The 16106-nt window shown below is 46.1% G+C and overlaps 1 protein-coding gene and 1 long non-coding RNA gene across 2 annotated transcripts; one reads left to right on the top strand and one right to left on the bottom strand.

The window, feature by feature from the left end:
* Window positions 1-2756: 2756 nt before the first annotated feature.
* Window positions 2757-13477, top strand: LOC127589570 (ral guanine nucleotide dissociation stimulator-like 1). The gene is made up of 16 exons (XM_052048781.1): window positions 2757-3080; window positions 5060-5343; window positions 5632-5676; window positions 5848-6047; window positions 6106-6245; window positions 6418-6633; window positions 6706-6809; window positions 7132-7216; window positions 9186-9272; window positions 9375-9407; window positions 9482-9603; window positions 9830-9919; window positions 9990-10119; window positions 10605-10928; window positions 11116-11230; window positions 12202-13477. Exons 1-16 carry the CDS (start codon window positions 3057-3059, stop codon window positions 12339-12341), a joined length of 2139 nt encoding a protein of 712 aa, XP_051904741.1. The 5' UTR covers window positions 2757-3056; the 3' UTR covers window positions 12342-13477.
* A 1248-nt stretch (window positions 13478-14725) lies between these two features.
* LOC127589614 (uncharacterized) lies at window positions 14726-15836 on the bottom strand. Its single transcript, XR_007959451.1, has 2 exons — window positions 15502-15836; window positions 14726-15381 (listed from the first exon to the last, which is right to left on the bottom strand). It is a non-coding gene; the product is annotated as an uncharacterized LOC127589614 (long non-coding RNA).
* Window positions 15837-16106: the final 270 nt, after the last annotated feature.

Genomic DNA, 16106 nt, shown 5'->3' with positions numbered 1-16106 from the left:
CAAAAGCAATTTCCATGAAACGCCAAAATAACGGCGGCCGTGTTTCAGAATGTCTCGGTATTATACGGCACCTGCAATCGGGCTCGCAAATTCCCAGTGATGCCGAGGTGTTGCCTTTCCAACTTTGTTTGCTTTTAGCTGGTTGATGACCGAGAATGCACGCGGACGTTTGTTTGCCTTCCCTTTCTATGGCAGTAAATTAAAAAAACGCACACAGCCCGCCATAATTATTGGCATGACTGGTTAAGATGCTAAAAAGCCTTCAAATATTTTCACATTTGCAGAAGCATAGTCTCATACTGAACATTGTCGAGGTCATCTCAGGTCCTCAACCATTTACGAGCGGGATGTGTGCTGCAAGATATACAACTTCATTTGGATCGGCACTCCTACTGATAATTCAGGAGGCGCCTCACAAAAGGTTGTTTATTCAGCAATTGTGCGTCATCGCTCTCGAGTGATTAATAAAGCCTGCCGGCCAGTCGGGGGTTGGCGCGCACTCCGGTCTCCATGGAGAACACCCGAGCAGCCGCAGCGGGGCCCTTGATGAGAAACAGCACGTGCGTGAGAGACGAGTGATTATGTATCCACGCCAAATATTGAAATATCAAAGGTCAATCGTGAAGGCGATGAGATCTCCGTTTCAAGTGCCATAAATTTCAGGGGAAACGCATGCAACATTGGTGGACTATCGGTCATTCTGGTCAAACCGTTGACGACTGTTTCTGCGTTCGCCATCCCATCTGTCGTCTCGGCAAAACATCACAGAAAAGAATTTATGGATGTTCTTCTTAAGGGTGAAGGATGTTTACGTTCTCCTTTCAGTAGGTCGTATGATGATCAATTGAAGTGCAAAATATTTTTTTTTATTTCAAGGGACTCCAAACTACAAAGTGGAATGCTCCCAGAAGTCTTTACACTTTGAACTTCCGAATCTTCAGAAATCGAATTGCTATAATTGGTCTCAAAGATCTCGATATTCATTTGACATATGAAAGGCATTTTCTTCCTTGAACCTCGTGTTTTATGTTGCGATTGCAGCAAACGTTTTAGAAAGCCTTTATGGACGCCCCCGACGATGCATGATTTGACACCGAGTCATATGATTGCAAATACTGTGTAACAAGTCGCCTATCTGGCCTCTTGTGTCGATAAAGAAATGTTTGTCTGCATTCCTTGACAACAGTGCAACCTCTGTGCAGATCGTTCTCTGAGGGCTTTGAATTCCACAAATCCACAAATGCAAAACCCAGTCACAAGTCTCAAGTAAATTTCAAGTCTCAACTTTCAAGTCAAGTCGTGCACATCTCTACAGAACACAACTTATAACTTATAATCATCGATTATATAATCACGGTTGTTTGCTTATGCGTGCCCTGCGATTGTCTGGCAACCAGTTCAGGGCGAACTGCCCGAAGACACCTTGTGATGGGCACCTGCACGCCCCGCGACCCTCGTGAGGAGAAACGGATTAAAAAAAACAGTTGGATCGGTTTATAAAACCATATTCATACCATGTATTGTTTGTAACTTATTTTTGATTCAAACCATACCAACACCCATTTCCTGTTTATCAATAGCATTGACTTGAAAACCATATTTATGACCTATTTTTAACTCTAATGTACATTATTAAGAACCAACATCTGATCTCTTTTGTGTCTTATCTTTTAGCAAACAAAAAAAAATCTAATCAACAAAAAACACGTCTGTCAAGTCATCGCGTCTGAAATCAATTCACAGGTCATCAAAACAGCGACTCGAACGAGTCCACGTCGGGACGGCTCGTGTCCCAAACTCTGACGAAATGTCGATGGTTTACCGTGGATTCACAATGAACTCTTTAGGACAGACTAAACTAAAAAACCGAGCTCGGCAGTTGAGCGCATGGTGTTCATTATCTCTGAGAGATAGCGTTCAAAAACATATTGTGATATAATAGTCATGTGTTGATTTTGTTTCCTAAAAACGCAGGACACAAACATGGTCTTCATTAGAAAGTTGGGCCATGTCAAGTTAGAATGTGGTTCATTTAGTTACTTGTCAGTAGTTTCCAAGATGAAATAAAATGTGCTCTGTTTTGAGTTGACGCTCAAAATGGCAGGCCTGTCTTGTGTAGCCGTCGCTCGTGTAACCTCTGACTTCCAAGTTGAAGCAATGATCAGTATGCGGCATCGTAAACCTGTCTGGGTGCTTCATGTCCGCTCAGAGTGAACAACGTGGAGGAGAAACATTGATAGAACTCTTTGAAAATGTAATCTATAACTAACGTGTTGAAATCAGGAAGCGCTGTACTTTTTTTCCATAATGAAATGTTCCTTTTTGATTAAGGTAAACTGAGACTGAAGGAAATGACAGTTCACGTATTGACCATCCTGTGCTGCTTCCCAACACCAAACAAAAAATGGACAAAATAATAGTGTGCTGGTTTACAGCGGTGGTTGGTAGTAAAAGCGCTGGTTTTCTCCGAGTTGAACCAGGGGGTTTTGCAGGGCGGGGAAAGGGGGTGTGGAACAAAACGAGTACCAAACAAAATACTTCTGGTACTCATTTGAGAACCACACCAAACTTATGTGCAAACTTGTATAAAGTCCACTAAACGGCATTTAAAAAGTACACTACTTGAGTGCTGTGATTAGGGAGTAGGTGTAACCGGAAGCTGACAAGCGGAAACGATTGGCTGGCGAGCGGGGCGCGCCCCGCCTCTCCACCATTTTGGCCCCTCCCACTGTATAAAAAAGCAGCGGGTGGCACCGGTGTTACCAATCTGTGTTCCCAGTTTCTTCAGGACGGTCTCTGTGCCAGGCACACCAAAAGCGCCCCCACTTGGCTTTTTCTTATATTCGTCCGTATAATGTAGGCGACACTTTCCAACTATTCACTAACGTACTGTATTTATAAGTTTAATCAAACGCGGTAATGTAAATCCGTCCGGCAATTTGTGCAAGTTTGACTGCAACCGACATGCAGCCCTAAAAGGGACCGTCTCGCCAACTGGAAGTTAATTTCAAGTCCAGAGAAGATGGAAAGTCGTTCCCCGTAAGAAACGAAGCGAGATGGGAAGATGGGAGCTGACAATGGTAAGATATGTTGTTTATTGTCATGGAGTTAGCATTTGATGTGTTGAGATCAGGTTTGAAGATGGCGGCCACTTGTTACATTGCTAATAGGAATCAGTGAGCTGGGTGTATTTGACATATTTCAAACCCAAACGTCAAGTTTCACCCTAAAAGTAAGCCCTCTCAGCCCACTCCCGAGTGAAGCACACTTTCCCAGTTTTCTGTCACTCCTTCAAACGCTCTTGGAAGCATTCTTTCGACGCCCTCTTCAGCTTCATCCTCATGGCCGTCTTGATGTCATCCACCTCTTCAAAACGGTTCCTCCTGATGACTCTCATTGACCTTCTGGGGGGGAAAAGAAATCACACGGGGCCAGGTCAGGTGACTGCAAGTGTGGCAATGTTCTTCCCAGCCAGAAACTGTGGAACGCTCGAGTTGTCCCGCCACAAATCCTCAAGTGTCACAGGATCACTTTGGAGATGTTTTGGTTGATTGTCTGTCCCACGTTGAAGGGGAACGCACAAACGTTTGGGTTGAAAATCGGTTCACTTTAGGAACTTTTTCAACACACCCCATATGCATATGCATCTTCTTTGGCCATGCAAAAGGTGCAAACTGCTTGAAGTCTGTAAATGAGCCCCTTTTTGGCGAAATGATGATGGGAATGCCCGGCGTGCGAGACAGTGGCCGCAATGATTGCTTATTCCAGTTAATGTATCGCATTTCATTTCCATTTTGACGTACGGTTGTGCTTGGTGATATCTGACGGTGGGTACAAATGGCGCACAATGTTTCATGTGTTTGGCAGCCAAACAACGACAATAGTTTCTACAACACACAATGGCTGCTTCTGTGCGTGAGAAAGAGAGAGAGCATTTCTTCTCAACTTTTTGTCAGTTTTTGCGTGGCGATTGAGCAATCCCTCACTTTTCGCGATTAATTGGCACCCCCTGCGAAAGGTGAAAACCTCAGATGATGCAACTTGCCCCCAAGTATGTTTCTCTGTCATACATCTTGTATTTTCGAGTTGTGGTGTCTTGTCTCAAGGGCCTTTTTTTTTTTTTTATTCCAGCCACATAATGAGAAGGTAAAGACATACAAGACATGGTAGTTGTTCACATGAAATTATAAGCTAAGAGTGCCATCACGTAAATAAGCGCTTTATTTGATGAATCCAAAAGAGTAGTTCCCAATTGGCGCCTCACCGTCGGCTGTTTCCGTCGTCAATCTCTATTCAGGATGAAAAATGTCAGCGCTTTGGGTCTTGCGCTTATGGCGGAGGACGTGCCGAAGAATCGCGCTCACGACTTATTGGGATTGTTCATAAACTATGAGATGAAAATGCTGAAAACCTTCTCTACAATCATGATGTCTTCTTTTTCTGATTTGTACGCTTTTCTGAAAGTGCGTATTTAATTTTGGCCAAAGACATTTGCACCGTATTGTATCCCACTGACATTTCGACATTATTTTGGTGTTCTTTTTCTTTGTGTTATGAGATGCCAGAAATTTGACTAATCCGGTATTTGTCCATAAACATTTGCTTCCACCTCCAAATGATTCTTGCCAATTCCGAACTTTGGAATCAACACTCGAGCACTTGCCTTGTCTCGAAAGCCGATATGAAATCGATCTACAACGCACCACCAACTTTAATCATCGATTATTGTGTCGTGTATTTTGTCAATAAATAACAGAATCAGATTTTTTTCCCCAAAAAAATTCCATCCCTAAAAGGAACAAACAGGACAGGATTTTAAAATCATCATGCAGAAAATGCACAATCATCAATTTGTTAAGAGAATACCAGAAAATCTATTGTGGTTTATCGTGATATAAAATGGACGATATCATGATCGACCCCCCCCCCCCCCCCGTGTCGTCCAGTTCTAAAACGTTGTGTTGTCGTAGCGTTTGTGTGTCTTTGTGATATTATTATCGCTAAGATGGCAGCAATCCGTGGCAGTCAATGATATCTCACAAAAGACCGCGATCCACAGAACCCGGTGCAGGAGTGGGGTGAAGAATCGGAGGACGGTGCCGTTTACGGGATCACGCTGCACCGCGTCCCCGTCCCCTCCTCGCCCTGCGGCACCAATCCATCGGGCGCGTTTGTCCAGTACCGCACCAACAAAGTGCGGCGTCTGAAGGCCGCGCGTCTGCAAATGCTCGTCAATCACCTCCTGGATGCCGACTGTCCGGAACAGGACTACGGCAGGATCTTCCTCTCCACTTACAGAACCTTCACCAGCACGGCTAAGCTCTTGGAGCTCATCTTCCAAAGGTACAATCACTTTTTTAAAATTTTTTTTATTTTGCCGTCCACTTATGTCTCATGATACATCGATACCCAATGACACAGTGTTGCCAGTTTTAGGCAAAATGAAGTCAACGCGATGCCTGCCAAAGTGCCCGCGACGCAAAGGCTCACAAAACAACAATGATTGTGTCCCGGGAGGCTGAGAGTGTTATTGATTAGGATTCAAGTGCAGGATTAGGAAAAAAATATATGCAATTATATTTTTTACAATACAATACAATACAATTTGTCTTCCCTCGTGTCCTCCCGCAGAGACGCTGCAGCAGCAGAATTTGAAAACGGCGAATGTAACCCGGGGTAGGTGGATGTCTTTAGTTTTTTTTTGCATATCGTTGGCATCAGGTCGGAAGCTCCTTTGCCACAATTTGGCAAACGTTCTATTTTTTCACAAATGCACGTTAGCATTAGCCTTTCAGTCTTACGCAATGTGAAGGCGCTCATGATTTTTCCCTCCGCCTGCCTCCCCAGTCCTCTGTTGGCCTTCGTCCAGACCTGGTTGGATGAATACAGCGAGGACTTGAGGGATCCTCCGCTGCACTCCGGGCTGCAACTTCTTTTGGATCACCTGAGGATCAGCTCCGCCGTGCACGAGCGACTCCACCGTCAGCCCAACTTCTGTTCGCTGGCCGGGCAAACTGAAAAATTGCTTCGCAGGTTCCGGAATGAAGGTGCGCCTCCATCTTAGTCCATCTTTTTTTTTTTTTAATGCGCCTTCTAATTCGGCAGAATCTGCGACCCGTGTGAGCCAAGCGCAGGAGCGACTTTCAGGTGACGAGGATTCAGGATGTGAACACTCCCAAGATGAAGGTGACATTGGGGATTTCTCAGCAAGAGCCATCGCAGAGGAACTCACCCGCGTGGACTCTGTAAGTGCGCGGAGAGCATCACCATTTGTCGATTGCAGCAAAACGCCGCTTCTCTCCGAAAAGTGTGCAATCAAAAGACCTTTGCCACATTTGCATCCACCTTTTGAGGACTTTCAAAGCACGCTTGCCGTTTTTATGTCGATTCCTAAAGGCTTTCGTCTTTGCTTCCCAGGCTTTATTTTCCAAAGTGGCTCCTTACCAGTGTTTGGGCTGCATCTGGTCACAGAGAGACAAGAAGGAGAACATGTCCCCCACCATCAGGGCCACCGTGGCGCAGTTTAACCGCGTGACCAACCTGGTCATCGTATCCCTGCTACGCCGCCCCGCCTCAGGCGCGACGCCAGCGCAACGAGCTCAGATGGTGGAGAAGTGGATCCGCGTGGCGCTCGTGAGTGCCGCCGATGCTTCCCGCGCCATCTCCAAAGTACGGCCGGCGGAGAGCATTTGTATTCGTCTGCAGGACTGTCAGCGTTTGAAGAACTTTTCCTCCGTCAAGGCCATTCTGTCCGCCCTTCAGTCCAATGCGGTCTACAGACTGAGAAAGACCTGGGCTGCGGTTAGCAGGTAAAAGTCCATGTTCCATTCCCCCCCGAAAGGCAACCATCCGCAGGCCCTATCTTTTATGTCACGCTCTCCACCGTAATTGTCTTTTAACAAAAGGCAGTGAACCGTCATCAAGGGCAACCGTCAGCAAACGCGCTTGGATGTGGGTCACATTCTACAGCGTTGCGCCGCGCTCGTAAAACGCCACGGATCATAAAAGCCAAACCTTAATCGCGTTTTCTCGCTGACATAACGCCCGTGTGCTCTGAACTCTAGCTCATCATGAAATGGACCATGACACCCCCCCCTCTCCCCCGCCCCACCCATCTCGTTGTTTCTGCAGGGACAGCATGGCTACGTTTGATAACCTCTGTGAAACCTTTCCTGATGAAAACGGTCTTCTGGCCAACAGGGAGCTCCTGGTGGAGGTGAGACCTAAAATGGAAAAACCACAAACAAATTCACCCTTTCTCACAAACAAATTACATCCCGTCATCTGAATTGGCATTTGCCCCCCGCCCCCCACACCCCTCATATCGTTTAAGCCCTTATTAGTTAAGTCAGTACTAGCCAATTCTGGACCAAGTCTGAAAAGACGTTTAAAAACGTCTTTGGGAGTGAATGAGTTAAAGTTATTCCACGACAGGGTTAAAAAAAAAAAAACAACACAGCGGCAAGTAAATAGTACGAATAATGAGAATTCAAGCGGATCGTAGGAGCGGGCGAGAGCTGATGAATCGCGTCGCAAACACTTCATATTGGCACGACTACAAAAACTGCACATAGTGAAATGTTCTTGTCAGCACGCTCAATATTGTGACACTGCCCTGCTATTGTTCGACGGGAACAACCTTTGTGACCTGCCGACATTTTTATAAAGTTAATGTTCACCCGAGTAAATCCGTAGAGTTTTGGCACTCGCATTCCTTGAAAAAAAAAAAAAAAAAACGCACAATGTGCATTCAGTACAACGGAGCCACCTGCAGGTGGTGCCGTATGGCAAATGAATGGCTGGCACTTGGTAAAGATTGATTATTCACTTCTAGTTATGATGAAAAGTCACATTTTCAGTTTGCGTTGATGGAAAATATCGACTGGGCGGGAAAAAAATTGGAGCGTTTGGCTCGTTTTGTCCCCTGTCGTCTCCTTCAGGCAATCCAAGTGGCCTCGGACGTGTGGAGATCACCGAGGTCACTGTTGCGCACTCCCACTTATGCGCCGCAATGAAAATGTTCAACTCGGACTTCCTCCCCAGTGGAAAAAAACAACGAAACGTCCTCTCGAGGTTAATGTGTACCAAAAAGCTCTTCTCTCGCGTTTGCAGCCGAGCGCTGACGCTGTCAAGCGGAATTTTCTCCTTGGCTCGTACGTTGCAAGCATCGACTAACGGCTCGGTTTGTCGACCTCAAATTCAAGTGGCTCCCCAGTCACCTCCTAATGTTTCTCCCAAAATATCCCAAAGCTTTCATATGCAGACATCAAAGCCCCGGGGGGAGGGAGCGAGAACTACTTAGACCATTTAGAGCAGGGGTGTCCAAACTTTTTGCCAATGGGGCCAGATTTTATGTGGGAAAATGTCGGGGGGGCCGACCTTGGCTGACATTCTTTACATTGAACAACAATATTGTTCAACAAATTTTAGTAAGCCAATCTGTTTCACATTTCCATTTTTATTTTAATTTCAACAATCTTCAGAATTTCTTTTGGTTCATTTGAAACAGGAATTTGAAATATGACATATCAGTCGATATAAATACGGAGTGATGTCTTGTTAACTCGTGAGTGATGCCCCCTAGTGTCTAAATGCTATTACTCATTTAGTGAATGCTATTACTCATTTAGCCACTAGAGGGAAGCAGTACTCTATGAAACATCACTCACCAGTCGACGAGACCTCAGTCAATGCAACACGTGTTCCATTGCGCCCAAACTGCGGGCCAGACGGCACTGATTTTATGACGGGGGCCGAGGGCCGGATGAAATTCGACCGCGGGCCGGATTTGGCCCGCGGGCCGGACTTTGGACACGCCCGATTTAGAGTTTTTTGGAAATGTCGATTAAATCATGCACTACAGGATGCGCTCACCAGCTTTCAAGATGACGCATCCTCTGCTACGATGCTGCTCGATGATTTGACATCTGCGTGTGCTGCCTCGACCCCAAACTATCTTTGGCCCCCCCGCCATGCGCTAAACAAGTTTCATGCGGCCGCAATTCCGGCAGGATGAACGGCCGGGGGTAATCATAGACTCCAGCAGAGTGCTTTATGAGTCATCTCCGCGGGCTCCGGGAGGGGGGGGGGGGGGCTGAAACACGAGCCGGCGCGCCGAGCAATAAACCTTGAATGAAAGTAGGACACGCGCGGTCCAATTTAAAGCGGCGTTTGTTTCCATGCAGAATACGTCGGGCGGAGCGGTGCCTTACCTGGGCACCTACCTGACCGTCCTCACCATGCTCGACACGGCCCTGCCGGACACCGTGGAGGTATGTGTATCCCCGACATTTTTTTTTTTTTTTTTTTTGCACTGCCTCAAATGAAGGAAGTCGTACACGTTTGTTTTATTCATATGATGAATGTTTCGACAGGCTGGACTCATCAACTTTGAGAAGAGGAGGAGGGTGAGTTTCTTTTCTTTTCTTGTTCGAGGAGTCTTTTTTTTTTTTTTTTCTCTGAAAGACGTCTGTTCCTGCAGGAATTTGAGGTTCTGTCACAAATCCGTGATCTGCAAGCGTCCTGTACTCAGTTCCACCTGCCTCATCACCCCACGATTGCTGCCTGGATGCGGGGACAGAAACTGCTCAGCGACCAAGAAAGGTACAACGGAAGACATTTTGTTTTTCCGCAGCAAATTGCATCAGCGACGCCGTCGCTCGCGAGAGGAGAGGCTTGTGCGGCTGCTCGTCATGAATCTGCATGTCGTCATTTGCCGACAAGTTGTGGAAAATGTTTATGGCTCCAACTGTTGAAAAAAAAAAATATATATATATATATATATATATATATATATATATATATTTTTGGTTTTGTTTTTTTTTTACAGTCATGAACTTTCAAGACAGTTGGAGCCTCCGGCGGATGTGTGTTCGCCAACCACTTGGAGCCACAGAACGCTCACTAAGAAACTTTCCTCGTGAGTATCATGCAAAAGTATGAGGCCCGCCGAGCCCTTTACGATGGCATAAAAAATTTTTTTTCCTCAGTCTCTTGACGATGGGCGACGGATCCAAAAAGCTGCCGGCAGACCAGATCAGCGTTTCATCTTCGGGATCCAGCGGTTCTGAGTTGGAAGATCTTTCCTCTCCAAACTCGGCCTGTTCCATCAGACTGCAGGTAAAAAGCGCACTCTTTTTCTCAAGAGAAAATAAACGTGATATCGTTCAAGTTCTGTGGGCAAACAATCACAATTCTTAGTTACTGGAAATCTTGGGTGTACCTAATGAAGTGACCAGCGTCGTGTGAATTATTCAATGTTAAATCAAAGCACAACTTTGAAAATCAAAGAAGCGTAGAGTATATTTGACATTTGACTTCACGGTTACTGTGAGACCGGGGGCGGGCCCAATGCGGCCCCCCCAGGGGCATATCCTGCCCGGAGCTGCTCTCGCATATCCGTTGGGTCAGGTTCCAATTTGTTTACATTAGCCGAGTTGCAATTCTATTTTGTCCTTGGCGTCTTGGTTTCACGGGACACATTTTGAAGTCAAAACGATTTTCCTTGACTATTATTTTGACGGCGCTCCTCTTGCTGTTACTTGTGTCTTTTGTTTTGAAGAAGGTCTAGACAAGTGTCTAATAACGCGTGAAACTTTGCTCAGTCCTTCCACAGTTCTAGCGGCAATGTGTCCGAGGTCTTCTCTTCATCTTCCTCCTCCTCCTCCTCCTCCTCTTCATCGTCCTCTCCGTGCTCCTCGACGGCCTCGTCTCCGGACTGCCAAACTCCCTCGGGCTCGTCCTCGGACTCCCTCTGCTCCTCGGCGGCTTCCCGTGTGACTACTCGGCCCTTGGCGGCCCCCCAGCACAAACGTTCCGTGTCCATGACCTCTCTGCCCGTCTACAACCGCCAAAGCGCCGATTCCTGCATCGTGAGGGTCAGCGTGGATCTGGGCCACAACACTGGCAACATGTACAAAAGTGTCTTGGTGAGTTTTCGGAAGCTTCACAATGATTCACGGAGCGTTCCCCCACCAGTGAATGTGAATATGCTTATGTGAAATCCCGAATATGTATAATGGAGGGGGGGGGGGGTGTCCATGGTTGACATTTCACGTCCACGTGAGGAGTCAGGACAGTCTTCCATTGAACTTTTTGTTGCGTGTGTTTCCATAGTTGACCAGCCAGGACAAAACGGCACATGTGATTCAGCGGGTTTTAGACAAACATCACCTGGATCACTTAAACTGGCAGGATTTCACTCTGGCTCAGGTCATCTCGCAGGAGAGAGGTCAGAACACCAAACTGCTATTTCAGAGTCAACTGAAAAATGTTCGTCATAGTAATGTTCTCTTCTCTGCGTTTTGCTTCATTTTGTTGACTGAAAATGACCGCATAGTTCAGGGGTGTCCAAACTTTTTGCCAAAGGGGCCAGATTTTATGTGGTAAAATGTCGGGGGGCTGACCTTGGCTGACATTCTTTACATTGAACAACAATATTGTTCAACAAATTTGAGTAAGCCAGTCTGTTTCACGTTTCCATTTTTATTTTAATTTCAACAATCTTCAGAATTTCTTTTGGTTCCTTTGAAACAGGAATTTGAAATATGACCTATCAGTCAATATAAACACGGAGCGATGTCTTGTTAACTCGTGAGTGATGCCCTCTAGTGTCTAAATGCTATTACTCATTTAGTGAATGCTATTACTCGTTTAGCCACTAGAGGGAAGCAGTACTCTATGAAACATCACTCACCAGTCGACGAGACCTCAGTCAATGCAACACGTGTTCCATTGCGCCCAACCTACTGATTTTATGACGGGGGCCGAGGGCCGGATGAAATTCGACCGCGGGCCGCATGTGGCCCGCGGGCCGGACTTTGGACATACCTGGCATAGTTGCTCCGGTAACGGCCAATTATGGCTCACCTGGTTTCCGAAGCTGAACCGGGATTGGCTGTTGCATGGAACATATTATTGTCAGCAAAATTTTTGGCTTGACTTCCCTTTTAAGACAGTCTCAACAATCTAGTGCAATAAGTGCAGAGGTTGTGGGTTCGATCCCGGCTCCAGCGTTCCTGTGTATAGTTTGCATGGTCTCCCCGGGCCCGCGTGGGTTTTCTCCGGGTACTCCGATTGTCTCCCACATGTATTGGAAGTTTTGCGACTGCACCGTTGTACCATATGAAGCGTCCGGTGCTTGTCATCGCCACATTTTGTCCGTCAGTAACTCGTTATGACGTATTCTTCGTCTGTCTGCAGAGTTGCTCATACCAGACAAAGCCAACGTCTTCTACGCCATGTGCACCACGGCAAACTTTGATTTTGTCCTGCGTCGCCTGCAAAAAGGCCACAAGAAACCACTGAGAGCCACGTCAAGTCTTGGACGCTACACAAAATAGGACCACAAAAGCGACTTGGGGAACTCTTAACAGTTGCAAAAGAGAAAAGTTTCTTGATCCTCTTTTGCTGGTAACAAAGACGAGAACATGTGAAGAAGCTCTGACGGTAGCAAAGATGGGGGCAGGGAGAGGCACTTTATGAATAATTCTCACTGCAGTGGGGACTCCGGTTTCAAATACCTGATGTGCTGTGTGGGGTTCAGATGTCTGAAGAAATGTGTGAAGTTTTGTGATCCTCTGGAGGCGAGTTGCGCTCATGCCACCGCGCCTGAGCCAGCTGGCAAGTGGGTGGCGGTGTACTGTATTGACCCGGCAGCACCATGTTCCTTGGCCAGTTTCACTGCACCTGCTGTTGCAGAGACATTCGGCACATTTGGATGACAGCCCCCCCCGCCCGCCCCCTGGCCGGAAGGTTTGCATTCCGCAGCCTGGTAACCGTGACAGCAAGAGAGACTTTGGAGAGGAACATTTTTTTCCGTGTTTTGTCTCTTCTCTTTCCTTGGTTGGTGTTTTAATCTCACTGTTGTTCACGTCAGTCCCATTCTGATTGCTGTGGATTCACGTTGTCTGCGTACTTTCACTGGTAGCCAATTTAAAACCCGACACCTAATATTAAATGTTACGGTTTTCTAATGATGTTGAGATGATTTAAAATCTTTCACAGATTGTTTAAAAAATATTTAATGTAAGTGGTTCAGTAATGTGTCCCCTGAATGAAGCTGCTGCTCACATATGTTGCCTCATGCTGGAAGACAACTCGTACATGTTCTCATTTCAATAACTTTGCTTGACGCTGACAGTAAACACCCAGTGAGATGGGTCACGGTGCTCGCTCACAAGTGTGACATAACAGAAGTGGTACAAAGAAACACTATTTGATACAGTTTGAATTCAAAAACATTTTTCACAATACAAGACCATGTCAACTCTGTAAAACAAGAAAAAATGTTTCCAAAAAACCTGCAATCTATGCTGTGTAATTTTTACTTTGTAATCTTTTAGTTAACTCTTGAACATCCACCCCAAATGGCCTTTGGTCAGTTATGAAAGTTCTTAAAACGGGTTTGATGCTTTCGTCATGTGCTCTTATCAGTTCGTTAAACTGCTAATTAAAGGATTAATCTGAGTGTCAAAAAGTTGCTTCTTTCTCTTTTGCCAGAAAGACCCCCCCCCCCCCCCCCCCAGCTATTACAAGTACATTTGGTTTGCACACACAAACAAATTGGATCAAACACAAATCTCCGCGTCTGTGAACAATTCGTACCAAATGGACGAAATGGTTAGGTGTAACCTGTGGGACACTAGGACCCAGGATCCCCCACAGGGAGCATACAGGTGCTAGCCTACTTTACCAAATCCCGCGAGATTTCCTCAAACTAGCGTTTGTTCTCGCCAGGTATGCAGCCGGCTGACGTCCAAGGAGTTTTCTGGTCGTCCCGATTGAAATGCGCGAGAAATGGTTGTTGTCCCGATTGCAAATTGATCATCTGTAGCCAAGAGATGAAAGAATTTGAATAAAGCAAACGTCTGTAATAGCCTGTAGCAGCACAGAACCCCCCGAACGTGTTGACTATTGATGAGGTGAGAATGTTCAATCCATTTTAAAATGGTGTTTTATTTCTGAGTGGCTGTACGAGGATTTAGGCTGAACCACCATTTGCAAACTTCTATCCTTTCGTGTAGCTTGTTTTAATAGTACGAATTGTGGGAAAAACATAAATAAATGCATTTACATCTGCCTCTGCTACCTTCCTCTTCTATTGAGAACCCTGAGGGGCGATACATTCAAGTTACATCAAGTTTTGGGGCTCTCGGTTACGTTTTAAAAGCCCTTTATAGATATACCAACCTATTAAGGTTTCGTTTGGATACAAAATACAGAATAATGACAGTGGAAAGTACTGCACAAGACTCCCTTTAAGAAAAACGGCCACTAGGTGGTGGTAAAAGGTTGCATTTGACCCACTTGCAAACTAGTGGGAAGCGGCTGTACTGCTATCGAGTCGCCGCCAGGAGGCGGAATGCATCTTGGTTGCAGTCACCGCTCCAACTCGGGCGCCTTTGTGATGTGGAAACGCAATTCAACGTTAGCTGATGCGTCCCTACGTTTAGGAAGGCATCACTTTAGCTATGCGCACAAATATGAAGTTGCTTTTGTTTGGATGGACTCGAACGTATACGGCAAGCCCTCGCTGGTTGTGCTCTCTCGTAAGACAATTTGGCACATAACTAGGAGGACGGTCTTTATATTTAACCATTTTCCATCGCAAGTGCCACCTACGGCCTAAAAACACGCAATGAAACTTAACTTCTGTGCTAAATAGAGATGTGTCATCCACTGTCTTGCAACCTTACCCGTAGGACCAAATGTTTGGTTTTTCCCCCCCTTCTGGTATGCCAGTTGGGCTACCGCATGTCATACAGGGGTGAAAGGTCAAAGTAGAGAAAAAAAATACTTCAGATACAAGTGGTGTGGTAGCTGAGTCATTAGCTTGTCTGCCTTCCGGATCTCAGTTCATTTAAGTGTTCCAATCTGGGCTTCCTGTGTGGAGTTTGCTTGTGTGGGTTTTCTCTGGGCAAAAATCTTGCTGCTTGGGTTATTTGTTACTTCTGAAAAACCGATCCAAAAAAATACTTTGAAAAACAACAGCAACAAAAAATATGACAAAAGTGAACGCAATAAACTTCCGTCCCATAGTATGCTCTGGTATTACTTTTTTTTTTCCTTTCTACTCAGCAGCGGAACAGAGTTTTCCACATGTGGGTGTTATTCGATTGGGGTGCCCAGGTCAGCATTTCCTCCGGAGAAACAGAACACTGCACTCATGTATTATTTATGTATGTGAGGTTCAGCCATTTGTGCAAACTAGCGGTTGCATCCGCGACGCCCTCTTTACCTTCGGTGTAGTGTGCCCCATAGACAAAACTTGATGGGTCTTATCTGGATTTGTCAAGGAAATCCCTCACGCAGGTCTCTGATGATTAATGAGACATGGCGTTTGGCTTGTCAGTAAAATCAATGCTGCTCACCTCTGCCGACCTGAAAATGTCATCAAAAGTCAGGGATCTGTGAGTTTACGTTGTGTGCATTCTCAAAACAACTTCCCACCTGGTCCTTTGTGCCTTATTAACTCAATAGGATAGTCTTGTAAGATTATACCCGAGTTCCGCCTTGGACTTTTGTTTGCACGTAAGTGGATGTCATGCAGGGGCAAGACGGCGTCCGAGTTGGGAGTTCTTGGTTGCGGGGTAGCTGTTTGCTGCGTCACCCTTGTCCTCGTAACGACGCCACCTGCAATGCGTTGGGCAACGCTATTGTCACATCTCTTTCCACTCTTGTAAAACTGAAGACATTCAGCTGGCCTCCACTTCACCTCTTCGGCTCTTTTTACCGTCAACGGCCAGATGAGTTCCTGTGTGTGTGTGTGTTGTTGGTGTTGTACGTTTTTTTTAATGCTTTGTTTTGAATCCCGCCTATACGTTTCCCTCGCGCCCGCCGGCTGCAGAATGTGCCTTGAAACCAGGTCGGCGCTCTGTTTGCATCTGCACACAATTGATAAACGCAACCTTCTTCCCCATTCCTAGAAGAGGAAGCTGAAGGTCACGCCGCTGTTCAAACACATGCACGTGTACTCCTCGCACACAATGAAAAATTAAACAGGGCTTGAATTTGAATCGCGTTCCCTCAGCAGACACGCACGCAAACCTCACACTTGTGTAGGAACATGAATGGTTGCACCCGTGCGATTCGGAACCCACAACTGG

Source organism: Hippocampus zosterae, chromosome 17 (assembly GCF_025434085.1).
Source record: "Hippocampus zosterae strain Florida chromosome 17, ASM2543408v3, whole genome shotgun sequence".
NCBI lineage: Eukaryota > Metazoa > Chordata > Actinopteri > Syngnathiformes > Syngnathidae > Hippocampus > Hippocampus zosterae.
This window is presented reverse-complemented; position numbering and strand designations above follow the sequence as displayed.

Excerpts from the sequence above, each read along its gene's own strand:
- LOC127589570 (XM_052048781.1), top strand. The coding sequence starts at position 3,057 with ATGGGAAGATGGGAGCTGACAATG. Across the intron at positions 5,344-5,631 it reads TTGGAGCTCATCTTCCAAAG|AGACGCTGCAGCAGCAGAAT; the intron begins GTACAATCACTT and ends GTCCTCCCGCAG. Across the intron at positions 9,408-9,481 it reads ACTTTGAGAAGAGGAGGAGG|GAATTTGAGGTTCTGTCACA; the intron begins GTGAGTTTCTTT and ends CTGTTCCTGCAG.